We start from the raw sequence: 15,757 nt of genomic DNA, 5'->3' as shown, positions 1-15,757 counted from the left end.
TAGCAAAAGTGCTCATGCTTTTATTTTACGAGTGATATACAAGAGACTTATTTTTTATTACACTTAATTTAAGTATAATATAAGCTTATGTATCATATAAGAGTAATTTTAAAAAAGTATTTTTGTATATATATTTTAAAAGTGCATTTGGGTTGCTTTTGTTGAGAAGATAGTAAAGAAAATGAAACGGATGAGGAAGGTGTGTGTAAATGAGTAAAGGTAATTAGTAACATAATAAGATGAATCAACTCTGCTTTAAAGCTTTGATACCAACATAGAGCTGTGATTTGTAGCAACTCTGAATGGTTTTAATTATTATTACACTGCTTCCAGTGACGCCTCATACAGTGGGGACTCCTGTATCAATATGAATGTATCATCAGCATCAGTTACCAAAGCTTATTCTCACAGTACTGAGTGTAAGTGAAAACGCATCCCTGGGAAGGATGCCAGTCCATCACAAGGTACACTCACACACACTGTCCTATGAACACTATTATTAGAACAATACACAACTACCAATTAACCTAACTGCTCCACACAGTTACAAGAGACTAGGTTTCAAATCCTCAATCTAGTCACTGTCTGTGTATAGTATGCACATTCTCCAAGTGTGTGTGTTTGTTCTCCTCTGAGATATAAAGGAATGGTTAGAAAATAACAAGAAAGTACAAGATGGCCATAGAGACCGTCTTGTTGATTTATGTCCTGCTTGCTCAGTAATTTTGACATAAAGCAGGTAAACAATGTACAGAGTGGAGGGGTGCAAGCTCAATTAACACCCATTTTACTGAACAGAATTGGGAACTGCCTTTACAAAAAACAATTTTTTTTTCTTTAAGGAATACATAGAAATGGATTTGGTTGCAATGGAGGTTTTAAGCCTGAAAGAAAATAGATCTTGCAAGGGACTCACTACTGTTCACCATCAGTAACTGTATAGTTCTGTCTGGACTATACACCTGCTCCAGTTATACTGCATACTTTATATTTGTAAGTGTGAAATGGCTAATAAGGTACTTGTTTATATATCTCTCTCAGTTTCAAGTAAAAACCTGTTCCACAACACATGTAAGGTTATATTTTAAATAACAGGGTGGTTGTAGATTGAGCATGAAGGACCACGGAGACTTAATTCTTACTCTGGGGGTGGGGGGTATACACAATCTTAATTTATTTCAGCACTTTTCACAGTGAACACACCCGCAAAGGGCTTTAAACACAATGTAGACTATTTAAAGAGATGCGTTCAAGCAGTGAATCAACAAAGGGTCTGAAACCACAGCCATGCACTGACCAGTCAAATGACTAGCCCGGTGAACTATGCAGCCTGCCTAAAGGATATGATGAGTTTCATTCTAGATAAACAGAGACTATGTAGAGGTCCAATAAAATGATTGGTTAGTTGTTTCCTTTAGAAAAGGGGATGAAAGGACAGAGCATGCTTCCAAGGATGGAGATGTAATGTGGCCCAGGTGGGATTGTTAATTTCTTAAATAGTCGATTAAGACAAATTGATGAGCTTTGTCAGACTGAATCAATGTTTGAATTTTCCGAAAGGTTCTTGTGTTTAGGAAACAGCTCTAAAGTTTAAAGCTATGCAGTGAGGCACTCATTTTCCAAAAAGAGGGAGTTGGGCCTTCCATGCATAATGGTGAGTATAGCAACATGGGACCATGGGCAGCCACTTTCAGCCAGTCAGCTCACACCTTATCAAACTACAGTCTCCTTGAGAATGATAAGACAGGCTTCTGGATCACTTCCTCCACACCCCAGCGGCCTCTTATCTATATTTCCCTACTAATGTCCATTTTGTAAAATCATTACTGTTATTGCGTGCTGCTAAATTGCTTCCCTGACCATCACCATTAGTGTCGTAGAGCTGGTACATGATTTTAGAAACACTGACCACTTAACCACTATGCACAAGAAAATACCAACATTTTCAGGGTGTTAGCTAGCCAGTGTTCAACGATTTCTTTTTGTTTTTTATTTGAAATACCAGTCAGTTTTGGTACATAGTTCGCCTTGGGGGATTGCAGTTGAAGCTGTTTGGTCCTAACATGTTTTGGCATCATTGGTTTTGTATTGACTCCTTCAGAAAGGACGCTAAGGTCTCTCATCCTTTAGTCTCTTACCATCTGGCCAGCACCATTCTTAGAATGGTACATGGATGGGTTTTGGGAGTTTACCCTTTTGTATCCATGTTATATCCCAAAATCACATTAATAGAATCCACTATTTATTTAACAACATATTATTTACAAGCACTGTACAAACTACTTCTTGCTTCTGTATTCACCTTCAGAATAACTAATCCACAAAGTGTCATCCAGTGAATCAGTGGTGAGCTACTTGTAGTGATCTTAACATTTATAAGGCAACGCTTTACAGTGAACAAAATTCTCTGGCTCTTCACAAGCGAAATGTCATTTCCCAAAGATTTAAAAATTACAGCAAAAATAGGATAAACAAGTAAAGAGATTTGTTCAACGTACTGTTTGTTAGCCAGTGGTGAGGACTGATGCTATGAGTCTTGAGGTTTTACATGGTGTCTTTTGATAGAGCACAACACAACAGGGCATTTTAGTGGTAACCATAATTGTATTCTTAATATATACATGCAGTATGATGCCTCGCTCCTAAAATGACTCACTCGAGGTCATACAGGGAGTCAGAGGTAGGGAATAATCAGTCCAGAACTTCTTAGGTCATATAGGCCAGGTTGATTAGTTGATTTCTGCCTTCCTCTCAGTGCTACCAGCAGCCATGTAATGGACAAGAAGATTACAAAATGGATGAATGGACATTTTCCTAAGAATAAGATGTGAATTATGAAAACTGACTAAGATGTTTTTATGTGTGGACCTGAGTATGTATCCAACATTTGACATGTAATGGACATTGGCCTTTGGCATTGAGCTATTCCTCAGCAAGCCAAATAATGAGTCAAGCCTGACTCATTGATTACTGACTAACTTGGCTCATTTGCATCAATAAATAATTTACAAATAAAATGTGTAAAAACTCACCTTGACTGCATCTGGCAAGCAAAGAGAAAATGAAAGAAAAAGGAAAAAAAAAAAAAAGACAATGAATGTCTCTTAGATGACGGGTCAAGGGTGGTGACTGACCATACCCTGTAACCATATAATAATTTCCCTGTTTTACTAAATTCACATAATCAATCCCACTTGCTCATTTAGACTGAATTGCCCATGCTCAAGCCTGTCATTCGATTAAGAAAATCAAGTGAAGTGACTTCACAATTTACAATTTTGTGCTGAAATCCAGTTGACAACATGTGCTCATTGTAAGGCTAGCACTGAATCATAACGGATGTCTCACATTGACTTCTAGGTGTAGTGTGTAAGCAGTCTGACATCAGATTCATGGTTTCATTTAGTTTTTCCTAAAGCTGCGGTGCCTAATTGGTGTGTCATATCGGGGAACAGACACTGCTGTGCAGCTCCTTTCCTTCACCATACTAGTTCAGCCTCATTCGGCACATCCTTACACATTCAGAATGAACACTTACGTGGCATGATGCCTTGGTCTGCCAGCTGCTCCCTTGTTCTCCTCTGTTGAAGTCTTAACTGCACAACTATTGGAAGATGAAAAAATATTAAGAATTAGTGATCTCCAGCCAGCCAGACAGACAGATGTGGAACCTGCAGCCATCTAATTTTTAATTACTGATGTGAATATTGCATTTTTTGCAATGTGTATTACATTATTATGGCTGATAGAAGCCAAAGTCAAATTTTCATTTATCTTAAAATGGGCAATACAGCTTTCTTCCCAATTCTAATTTTTCTTGCCTTTCTATAAACCACCCTAACAAAGACAACTTCACCTCATACCTATATCATCTTCAGGGAGTAGCTGAGAACCAGACCTGCTTACTGTAACACATTTATAAAGCATACTGTGTAAATGAATTGATATTTACCTACTCAATGATAACTAGGACAAGGAGATGAAAATTCAAGAAAGCCTGCTTCATAAAATGTGAAAAAAAAAAATTGGCCAAACTGCACTAAAACAGGACGTCAAAGTCTCGTAAACCGCACTCCTGACTTTTAAACAAACGACTCGTCAGTGTGTGGTCCAGAAGCAGGGCAGCAGTCTGCCTTGCCTCAGCTCAATTTCATCATGTTCTGATGGAGAACCCTCCTGAAGTAGAGGTGGGGGAGTCTACGTTTTTTGCATATACTGACATTTTTTTACCCTCCGCCTCACAAGAGTAAACACAAATGCTCTCGTTTACACACATTGAGACGGCGGTTATATATATATTTATGGGATTTGTTTTCTTTTTGCCTGCTTTTTCAACCTTTTTGCCCTGGATAACTTCTCGGTAAACCAAAGTTTTACACTTCAACATTACAACAGAAGACAAAGTGAATGAAAGCCAGCACTGATGCATAGACAAATTTGTTTCTGCAAAAATAGCATCATGTAAGGCACTATATTAAGTCATTAATTACCTTATGTTTCTATTTTCAGGAGTCCTTGTCAGAGTATCCTTCGATGTCCATCTATTAATTTACTGGTTTTATCCTAGAAGAACTAGGAACTAGTTCATCAGAAAATACCCTAACGCTCCGCAAGACCAAAAATCTTCATACTTATGTGTGAGGTGATACTATGAAATAGCAGACCCTGTTCTCAGAAATGGTAGCTGAGAGCCAAAACTTCAGAGGGAACCAGAATAAAACAGAGAGAGGGCATGCGGAAGTGACAAAATACCCATAAGACTTTCAGGCCAAAAGTTGGCAGTTTGTAGGCTACTTGAGAGACTGGACACTTTATGGGTTAGAGATCAAATGGGGACAACAATGACAATGTCCCTGTATAAAGACTAAGAATCTCACGGTGAAGGACGATTTGCAGAAAACATGGTTTGATATTTTTGAGATAAATATTTTAATATATGTACAGCATATGTACTAAATTTATATACAAGATCCACAACAATAAGGCATTATTGTAACAAAATAATGTGATAAATGATAAATAATAAAAATCTACCATATCTGAACCCAATGATTCTGTTGCTTGGCTAGAAGAAGTCTAAACCTATCCCAGCAGCTTGGGGCTGAAACCAGGACCTGGCCTGGACAGGACACCAGTCAAACACACAATGCACTTATTGACTCATCCACAACCACCCACTCACATATGCTCAGTTTAGACACAGGGACAATGTGCAAACACCGCACAAAGTGTGGGCAAACTGGAAATCAAACCAGTGTCACTGGAGCTACAAGGCAGCAGCAACAACACTACACCATCATGCCTCAACAATAAACAATAGTTCAAGTTCAAATGAATTGTCATGTGTACAAAATACAGTGAAATTCTTACTTGCCTGTCTAGGCAACATTTAACAAGTTGTCACTATGTGGTACCAAAACGAATAAGCATCAATATACAAAAACCCTCCGAATTTAAATTATTCCTAAATTACTGCATACTCCAGTACCCAAGTAGCTGCTTCACAGAACAACAAAAATGTCTAAGCCACAAATACTCTCTGCAATTCTTTACATAGAATGTTTAGAACATATTGTACAGCAATGCTAAGGAAAGAATTAGTTGTTGCAGAAAGGTGTTTATTATGTGGGCTATGTCTGTTTTGTTTCATTAATATGTTTAAGGCGAAGCAATTCATCAGTGCTCTAGAACTGACCAAATTTTACATGAATTTGCGTCACACTCAGGCAAACATATAACAAAGAAAACAAGTGGAGACGCTGTACTCATTTACATTTACAGAAATCAAAATATAGTGCATAGGATTTTTAAATATATGACCCCCACCTTTTACAACAATTTTTAAAACTGTTTTATATTAATATGTAGTCAAAGAGTTTTCTGTTTATTATGCATGCATTTCTAATTTGTATCAATTTATGATCATGGAGAGACAGGATTTATTTTGACAGCAGCTGCAAAAGGCCATTATAAACCACCATATGCTCAAACTTAAATAAGATCAGACCCATTCCTTTAATTTGCTCATGTAAAAGGCTACTTTATTCAAATACACACCCTACATAGCAAAGTACGCTTGTAGCGCCACTGCTTTAATGGACTCCATCTACCATTAGACAATGGGATCACCGCACCACCAAACTACCTCAGCCTGCTGTGCAGGGGCTGATAGACAGGCACATGTTAAGGAAAACGTTTTAACAAGATGCCAGGTTTAATTGAAAAGAAGTTTTTTTTTGGCGTTTGTTTATCAAAGCTCCAGTGTCACATTTGTTGTTAATCTTTTTGGATTACAACTTTATTATCACACCAAGAATTACAGCTCTTTGACTCAATGTGTTTCTTTGGATTGTCTGTTTGGATTTGTCGTAACAAAAAGTGCACTCTTTCTACCATAATATGGTTGATCAAGGTTAACACCTCTACAGAAGGCTATTCACTTAGGCCTTTTCATAACTCACTGGGAATTTCCAAACTTCAACTGGTAAACTGGACTGTGTTTTAGACTGTGTCTGTGTGAGTAAATGTGTATCTTTGTTGTGGGATGTTTTGGATGGATTTTTATAAATAACTGTACATTCAAAATGGACTGTAAATAGTTTAATACATGTTTTGGACTTTCAGAACAGTGTGTTTCTGTGGAAGAGGCATGTGCATTGGACCAGGATGAATGGTGTCCTGGTTTCGCCGATTTAAAAAAAATAAATAAAAATGAATCATTGGTAAATTCAGACAGAATTTTGACGTTGCCAGTATGCTACACACTTACATAGATATTATACCTACAGAATAAGATCAAAAAGAGGAATGTTGGGCACAGATGGTACAGTTGCTTTACATTATATAAGACAGTGCTAAACCACTGCTAATCACTAAAGTTACTAATGGCAATGCTGATAATGCAGGGGAGGAGGAGGCTATAATGAACATATTTGCTGTAGCACTGCTTTTTTACATTCATATCATCCACATATACTAATCTCTGTTAACATTTGTTGCATATACAGAAGAATAACTTCTGTTTCAGAAATGTATCTAATCCAGTAAAATGAGATTCAAAAAAGTACAGCAATGAAATTTAGACAACAACATATATGAGTGCTATTGAGAGGAACTCAACTTGTGCACTTCCTGTATCCATTTTATAGGTAATAAAACAATAACTTAATGCTCTGAGCAGCAACTTAATACATTTCAAGTCTTCTTCATCAGGCTCAACTGTAAAATGAATCAAACAAAAAATGTAACTGAAGAAATGTGACATGAAGATTTCACTGGACATCAGAATCTGTCTGTTGATCAGTCAGTCAAAGAAAGATCCTATATGGCATCTTTCATTCTGAACACAATCGCAAGCGTATGATACACACAACTCATCTTTCAGAAATGGGAACATAGCAAGATCACACCATAAAGATCACATAGAAATGTTGCATTCTCAGTGACCAAGAACTTAAATTCCGAAACCGTAATCTGATACGACTTGACACCAGTTGATTTAATGTAACTGCAGAATTAGGAAACCATTTTAAATGTCCATTTATATCAAAAGAAGAACAATTGTCATCACTTTCCATTACACAATAAAGCCGCCAAAATTCCTTCTATCTAAATTTTTCTAAAAGGTTAATAATTAGGATGAACAAAACTGACAATCTGGAAATAGCACAGAGAGAGACACACAATGTAAGGAATTCACTGGCCAAAGACAGGTACCCTGGTAGACAACACAAAATCAGAGTGGTACAAAAAAAATAAAAAAGAGTGAGAGGGTGGAGAACCTTGAAAGATCACCTTAGGACAGAGAGCCAGGGAGAGAGGAGACAGGCTATCAAAGTGGGCCGAAGGAAAGAAGGAGACAACTGAAATAAACCAGGCTGAAGACACAGAATCAATGTGATTTAGTGGCAAGAAAAAAGGTGTAGACAAAGAAATCAGTGGGTCAAGAACAATTTAAAAAAGCTAGAACAGAAAAGAAATCCAGGGGACAGAAATACACCTTCGGAAGTAACAGGAAGAAGGTCACATAGCTCTCAGAGGATCCAAACAGGTCTCAGTAATGAATGTTACTATTCTACAGGTGAGAAATGCTACAGGATCAACAGAGATCACAGAAATGAGAGTGGTTCAACTGTCTGAACAGTTGTTAGAGAATGAGCCAATGATTCAAGCAGACCAACAATCTGACACTAAGACAACAGGTGGTCCTAGGTGGGGAATTTGAGGTGAATCAGTAACAGAACTCAAGAATGATTTGAGGGGAGAGAAATGCTATAGATGTGAAAAAGGAAGCCTCTTGGGGGTTAAAGGCAAGATCTTTGAGTATTAAGAATAGGGCTGCAACGATTAGTCGACGTAATCGACAACGTTGACTACACAATATTGTCGATGCGTCATAAACAGAACCTTCAATAGAGGGGCCAGTCACAAAGAACCACATTGGTTTTTGTAACTGCAATGCACTACATGAACGTCTGGGGGCAGTATCGTTTGTCAAGACGCACACAGTCCTACCAACACAAGCATCCTGGGGCTGTGATGCCGCCGTCTCTCGAGAGGCAAGTTTTAGCAAGTAAAGTTAGTGCAACGTGTTAACGTTGATGTTTGTACTATAATGTGTATATCAAGGTTTCAACAATGATAGTTAACCCTTAAACCGACACATACTTGGGGGGGTTAATGCACCCCTGGACTCCAAATACTTTTTAACTCCACTTTTTAAGTAAACATCACAATTCACAAAGAAAATGTGACATTTTAACGGAACATATTTTTTTTCATGCAAAGAGCAACACAATTACTGCAACACTGATCATTTTACACACTGCAAATGAACTAAAAAACTACTGCAACAACATTACTATATGTTCAATATGCAACTGAAGTCATTGATGAAATTCAGTATATCACCGAGCCAACTGAGCTTGAACTGGCTGCATGCAAACACACAGGGGTAAACGCTGATGATTGCAGCCTCATCTAGTGCAGCGGCTGAATCCCACAGATAGTGTTGCTGCAGTGGTCGTGAGCTGGCTGTTCAAAGAATATACGGCACTGACTGAACAGTTCCGGCGTGCTGGCAAATTGCACTGAGAAACAACTTTAGCCGATTCTGGAGTTCAATGAATGTACATCGCCGAATATGTCACCACATATACTCGGCTTCTCCGTGCTTCCAAATTGCACAGGAAACCGACTCTAGCTGGTTGCGGCATTCAACAAATGTACTTTTTCAAATATACTCGGCTCCAGTGGTGTGCTGGAAGTAATTATCTACTTATATATTTTAGTCCATTATTTTTTTATTTTGGCATAATATAGTACATGATGTAATAAACTACAACACTTTTCGTTCAGAGTGTGATGATTAAAACATCTTTCTCTGTCTGCAAAATCATTCTTATGTATTCCTGCTACATCTATTCCCTCTGAGCGTCTCTTCTCAGCAGCTGGGAAAATTGTCTCAAAGAAGAGAGCCAGCCTCACACCAGAGCACGTCGAAATTCTCACGTTCCTGCACTGCAATCAGGAATATATGGACTGAATCTTTTATAAACTGTACATTATTGTTTTATTTTATTTGAATTGAACCTTTATTTAAACTTTTGGACTTTAAGACACATCAGTGGCCATTTTTGGTTAAGTTAAATGCACATTTTTGTGTTTAAAGACAATGTGTACTTAGTTTCTACTGTTTAATGTATTTCTTTTTTATTGTGTTGGTCACACTAATTTAAAAACATCTGATTATTTTCAAATTCATGTGTTTCACTGGTTGTTATTTTAATGTGATTATTATTCATTTTAATTGTGTTAATGCAGAGACATGAGTGGGACACTCACAGGTGGACAGATGTGAGCAGATGAGGCAAGACATGCACTGGAGCCCAGAACAGGATGTGCAACCAGAGGATGCAGGCACCAAAATAGTCAGGCATGAAATAATCGTGACTAATCGGGGAAAAAAAATTTAACGATTAGTCTACTACCAAAATAATCATTAGTTGCAGCCCTAATTAAGAAGAGGAATGTCATAAGGTGACAGCAAAGGACACACATTTCAGTTACATTTTTGCTCTACCTATACAGTACATTAAATGCCACCCCACAGACTTCTTAAAGTTTTACAATGGGTCTCCAATACGAAAATGCTAAATAGTGATGTCAATGCACTGTAAACAATGGTATTATACACCTTCCAGGCCCCAATAAAAGTTTTCAGGCTACACAACATATTCTAAACTTCCATTTATAAGCAAGCTCTCAATACCACATTGGACTCAACTCAGTAGCAAGACACAGGTGATATGAAGGGGCAATTCTGTAAGTTGGGAGAGGAGGACTTTGGATCCTGAATGTTATTTTCTGTTTACACATCTTGTCTTACTTGTATAAATCCACTCCTACTGAACATACATAAAACCACTCTAACCACAGCTGCACCAAATAAAAGAACTGCAAGCCAGTGAAGAAATGAGACCCCCATATCCTCCCCACTCCCTGGACAAACATCTCACAAAGAAACAAGAAGAAGATAATTTACACCAGCGGACTATTAATAGCAACACCAGTTGTCTTGTGTGAAGTTACCTGCCAAATGCTGTAAACTTGAGAGCTGACTGTCGTCATGGCCGACCTCAAGGGGGTTTGAAATATGTCACTGCTGGAGGTCACAATATGCTGCCATAGGGCAAGGTGTTATATGCAGATTGAAAGGTAGATGTTCAGCTTCTCCAGTCTATATTCCTATATCGAAAATAAGTGTTGTGTCTGTATTTCAATGGACGGGCTTGCAGATTAACAACTTTTGACCAGTTTCCACCTGTCCCTGACATGTCTTATAAACTTTCTGTCATCTGTTCTAATGTCACTGTCTGCGTTCTTAAAACGGGGCATCCATGGTCATTCGACTTAAACAGTCAGTCTGAACTTGTGACCTAGAAATTACTCCTTCTCTTCCAGTTTATTGTCCTATGCCACATTAGCTCTTCAAGACAATTCTGATGCCAACAGATCAGTCCTGCTCCTCAGCATGCAAATTATCCAGAATATGCTAAAGAAAAAGAAACTATGCCTGGTCACCAGGGAGTGCTTAAGGCTATAGTATTCAAGGTGAGACATATAGGGAAAACAGAGTGTTGGTCAACACATCCTCCCCTCTCTCTGACAACGCAGAAGGAACAATTCCATTGACTCCCACAGTTCTGTTTCAACTTACTCTTTATATTCCAAAACCACCCGTGTGCAAATTAGGACCCAAAGTGCTGTTGTGTGAGATTCATGTCTCTGTTGACTCTTCCTATGAAGTCAGTAGACAGATTGGGAGAGCATAAGGGGGTCACAAGGTTGCTTCAAAGAGGTGCGTGTGGCGCTCCCAATATCTATGCAAAAAGAATGAAGGTCCAAGTCTTTAGAGTCCCAGTGCTTCTTGTTTTGCTATATTTTTACGAGACATGGTTGCTATCCAGTGACCAGAGATGAAGGCTGGACTCCTTCTGTGCAGTGTCTCTTCAGAGAATCCTTGGGTACTGCTGGTTTGACTTTGTCCCGAACAAGCGGCTGCTCATGGAGTCCCGAATGAGGCACGTTACCTGCATTTTGAGGAAGTGTCACAACACTACGGTCATGTGGTACGATTTCCCAAGGGTGATCTGGCTCGAATGATCAACATTGTTGAGGACCTGAGATGGTGAACCAGGCCAAGTGGACACCCACACAACACCTGGATGTAGCAGATAGATGGAGGATGGGACTGGACAGCGTGTCTGCCTGGGGGGCTACCAAACAAGATCCCAAGCTGTTTCATTGTATGGTGTGTGTGGCAATGTGCTGTACCAGTGCATGCTCCCCAACTTGGCCTGACCTAATTTAGAGTAAAGTATTGAAAACTTAGTAGTAAAACTTTTGTGCTTGATGTAACATCTTTGTGAAAAAAGGTAGATTGCCACCTGTGCATCAGCATCAGCCACTTATATAGTAAGTTAGTCTCAACCGGACTGTCAACATGTGGGTGAACCTGTCTGTGGAAATCCACTTCCTGTATTGAGGGTTGAGACCTGTACTAACCAAGAGAGAGGTTGCTACCTATCCGGGGGCAGGCATCAGAAGAGATCACATGACTTCACCTCATCTCTCTCCCACCATGCAGCGAGCACACGGCAGTTTGGTAATAGTAACACTATAATACTAATGCAGCAGGTATGCCATATAGGTCTTGACAAAACATTCACATGCATAATCTTCTTATGAACATAACACACACACATTCCAATGCATATACATACACAAGGACTACCATACAGAAAGATACACATGTATACACCCAAACACTTATGTAAAATGAGAAGCTCCACTTTTTGCGAAGAAACAAATATACACGTGTAACTGCACATATGTGCATATACAAAAAAAAAAAAAAAAAAACACAAAAAAGCCTGTGCACAGAAATATGCCGAGAATCAAAGGGAGCATCTATAGCACTGCATTTAGATCAATTCTGCTTGTTGTCATTATTCCTTACATCCAACATCTAACCTCCATAAACAGCTGTGGTTTGTGATGAGCTGGTGTTGGTTGAGAAAAGTCAAATATGTGCTAACAATGTAGTACAAGGTATAACAACATAGTGCATCATATACAGTTCTACAAACAAAAAAAAAAAAGAAAAATGACAAAAGCAACATATGCCCAATATATAATATCAAACGTTTCCAGAATATATAAAATATATATATATATTTTAGTGTCACTGTGGTCAGCATTGCTTCCTTGCAAATCTGGCATCCTTGGTATGAATCCCATGCCTAGTTACTGTGGTCAGTTCAGTGATAAGGTAGTAAGCAATCTATAGTTGGCTGCTACCATATGCCTAGTGTGGGGGCATAGGGCATATACACATAAATGAACACACAAGAGCACGTAGACAGAAGTGTCCGGAGAATACTCAGAAATGATCTTTTAAACAAAAACCTGTGCAGAGATAACCAAACAACTAATTATCATAGTGTCTTACTATAGTGAACACCATCCAAAGGCCATTTACAAACACAGTGCTGCAAAAAAAACTATTGCCTCTGTTCTTTGTAAGTAGCAGACAACTAGGTAAACGGATTTATTTACGGTAATATAGCTGAACAAAATCTAGGACTAATCCTGAAACACAGTCGACAGATCAAAACTTTATCCAGAGCAGGTCACCCAGTCTCCTATGTGCATGCGCAAAAATCAACACAAATTCAAAATACATTCATTTACACATATACAAATGCACACCTACATCTACTAACAAACACATCTACTTCCATAATTGGCTCTGTCACCACTTCACAACCTAATAGCTAATATGTGTGGTGAGCGTAATAGTGCAAAAATGGCTGTCATCACATCATCCAGGTGGATGCTACACATAAGTAGTGGTTAAAGTAGCTCCCTGCTAACTAAAGTGCTTTGAGTAGTGAGGAAAGCTCTATATCAATGTAAAGAATTATTATTTACTTAATTATTATTTACTTACAAGCACATTTCAGTGCGGCACAGTGGTGCAGTGGTAGCGAAGTGTAGTAGTGAAGTTATGTTAGTTTAGTTTGTTGAACATAAGGAAATTATTTTTATCTAATATGAATACATTGTGATGACTGATTGTAAGTAATAAGGAGACAATACTAAATACTTTTATTTACAATTTACACACCTCAGTTTGTATAAATTGTGGACAGAACATAGTTAAGTAAATCCAGAATAATATTTTTGAGTGTATATCTTGTGCAGGGGCACCAAGGCAACCTTTGACAAGTATAAAGCATGAGCCTAAGATGGAACCGGGCCACTTCTGTTTTTTTTTTTTTTAGGATACAGGTCTTTTAACTCAAAGAGCCAATTAGAATTCTCATTCCCATGCCTGTCTGTTGTAGTGGTTGTCATTTTGGCCAATGGAATGGTAATATTAAGGAACTCCAGCAAGTCTACCCACAGTCAGTGATGGGTTAAAGTGTGGTCTGGCTGCTTTATTGTGCCTTGCTTCACAGGGTATCCCAGTAATGTTTTCACCAGAGAGGTGGCACTGTTGTTTTAACTTAAAGCTGGGCTGCAGCTTCTGCTGCTGTCTTTCTCTTTTACAACTCACCTTTGCTTCTGGCTTGGGTTTCCTGTTTTATTAAATAAGATAGATGTTTAGAATTCAATCACAGGCAAGCAGGCACAGATTCAAAACTGCAAGCCTCATAGTGTAAGCGGCCTTCTCTTCTACAAACAATCCCCCCAGCCTGCTAGAGTTTGGACCAAACTGTCAAAAAACATGTTTATTGAGGAGAGGAACTCATTGGGACATCATTCCAAACATCTCAGTGAGCTTCTAATGGTGGTAGTTGTGGGGAAGACGACGCAAAATTCACACAACATTCAAAATCTTTACAAACAGTTTACCTGAATTGTGAAATACACACACAGATGGGTGGCGCACATACTATCAGTAGGGCAGTAAACTGTCTAGAGAATTATTGGTACTGCATATCTGACAGACAATTTTTCCAAAATGTTATGTTAATTTGTCATGGTCAGAAAGAGACAGATTGAACTGGCAACCATGTAATTTATCACATAATCTCCTGTCCACATCAAACTGATGATACTTATTACCACAATGATTGATGGAGTTTTATACTGTGTTCATTTACAACTACCTACTTTAGCAGACCATACTGATTCTCCTTATTGTTAAGATATCCTGGCTATTATAGTGGGGTCATTTCTCATAAAATAGTCCAGGATACCACGCAGGCGCCATTTGTTATCATTTCTGTCCAAATTCAATGAAAATGCTTTTCATGTGAGTGGAACAGGTGATTAAGTAGACTGGCCAATGAACTCAGCATTATACTGGAGGATTCTGTATGAATAATATCCAAGTCTAGTCATATTCAGAAAAGTAAAAAATATACAAATCAGGCAACCAAGACTAACAACTTAAACAAGAATAACTCAAAATACATTGACCACTATACTGAAACCGCTTAATAACAAGAACTTGGAAGTTTAGGAAAAGCGATAATCATTCTGATGTCATTTTTCAACAAGTATATCACCAATTTATACAGACTATACAGTGGTAAACTAAAAAAATACAAGATCAACCCTGCTTAGAAAGATTGGAGTAAACTGTAAGCAAAATATGGCATTTAAGTCAGACTGACTACTATGCAAGAATGCACTTAATATCAATAAATTCCCAGCTGGCTCTTAAATATATATCCACCCCAGTTCAAATTGATTGTTACTGTAATGGTTTTGGTGGTAAGCAAGGGCATTCCAGTTTGTTAGACTGACAACTATTTTGGAGAATATAGGCGAGTAGGATTGCCAAGCTCATTGAGCTGAATGGCTTTTTCGTATCAAAACAGTCGTACTGTTCTAACACACACATAACACACTTTAATAGAAATAAATACCAAGTTAAAAATGACAGTTATACACATACATTTTTTCCTGAAGGAAAATCCCAGTTATGCTTGGCTGATCACAATGCTGGAGAGAATTTAAAATACTATGTGTTAACTGGTCAATTATTCTGGCCTAATTTATATATATATATATATATATATATATATATATATATATATATATATATATATATATATATATATATATATATATATATATATATATAAAAAGATTAAAATCACTTTAAAGAGACTGTCCACTGGTCAAATCTAGAACACAAACATCACAGTTCAAAGAGTCTACCTGTTTATCAACGTCATTG

The 15,757-nt window shown here is 38.0% G+C and overlaps 1 protein-coding gene across 9 annotated transcripts in view; it reads right to left on the bottom strand.

Moving 5' to 3' along the window:
- The window catches only part of myocd (myocardin), a 209,576-nt gene that overhangs the window by 25,870 nt on the left and 167,949 nt on the right, over window positions 1–15,757 (bottom strand). For 8 of the 9 annotated variants that reach the window (XM_039739177.1, XM_039739181.1, XM_039739182.1 and 5 more), the window contains one exon: window positions 3,539–3,604. The exons of the other annotated variant lie outside the window; for it this stretch is intronic. In XM_039739177.1, the coding sequence (XP_039595111.1) occupies window positions 3,539–3,604 (66 nt within the window). The remainder of the gene's footprint in view (window positions 1–3,538; window positions 3,605–15,757) is intronic. 9 annotated transcript variants of the gene reach the window in all.

Source organism: Polypterus senegalus, chromosome 17 (assembly GCF_016835505.1).
Source record: "Polypterus senegalus isolate Bchr_013 chromosome 17, ASM1683550v1, whole genome shotgun sequence".
In the NCBI taxonomy this organism is placed as follows: domain Eukaryota; kingdom Metazoa; phylum Chordata; class Cladistia; order Polypteriformes; family Polypteridae; genus Polypterus; species Polypterus senegalus.
This window is presented reverse-complemented; position numbering and strand designations above follow the sequence as displayed.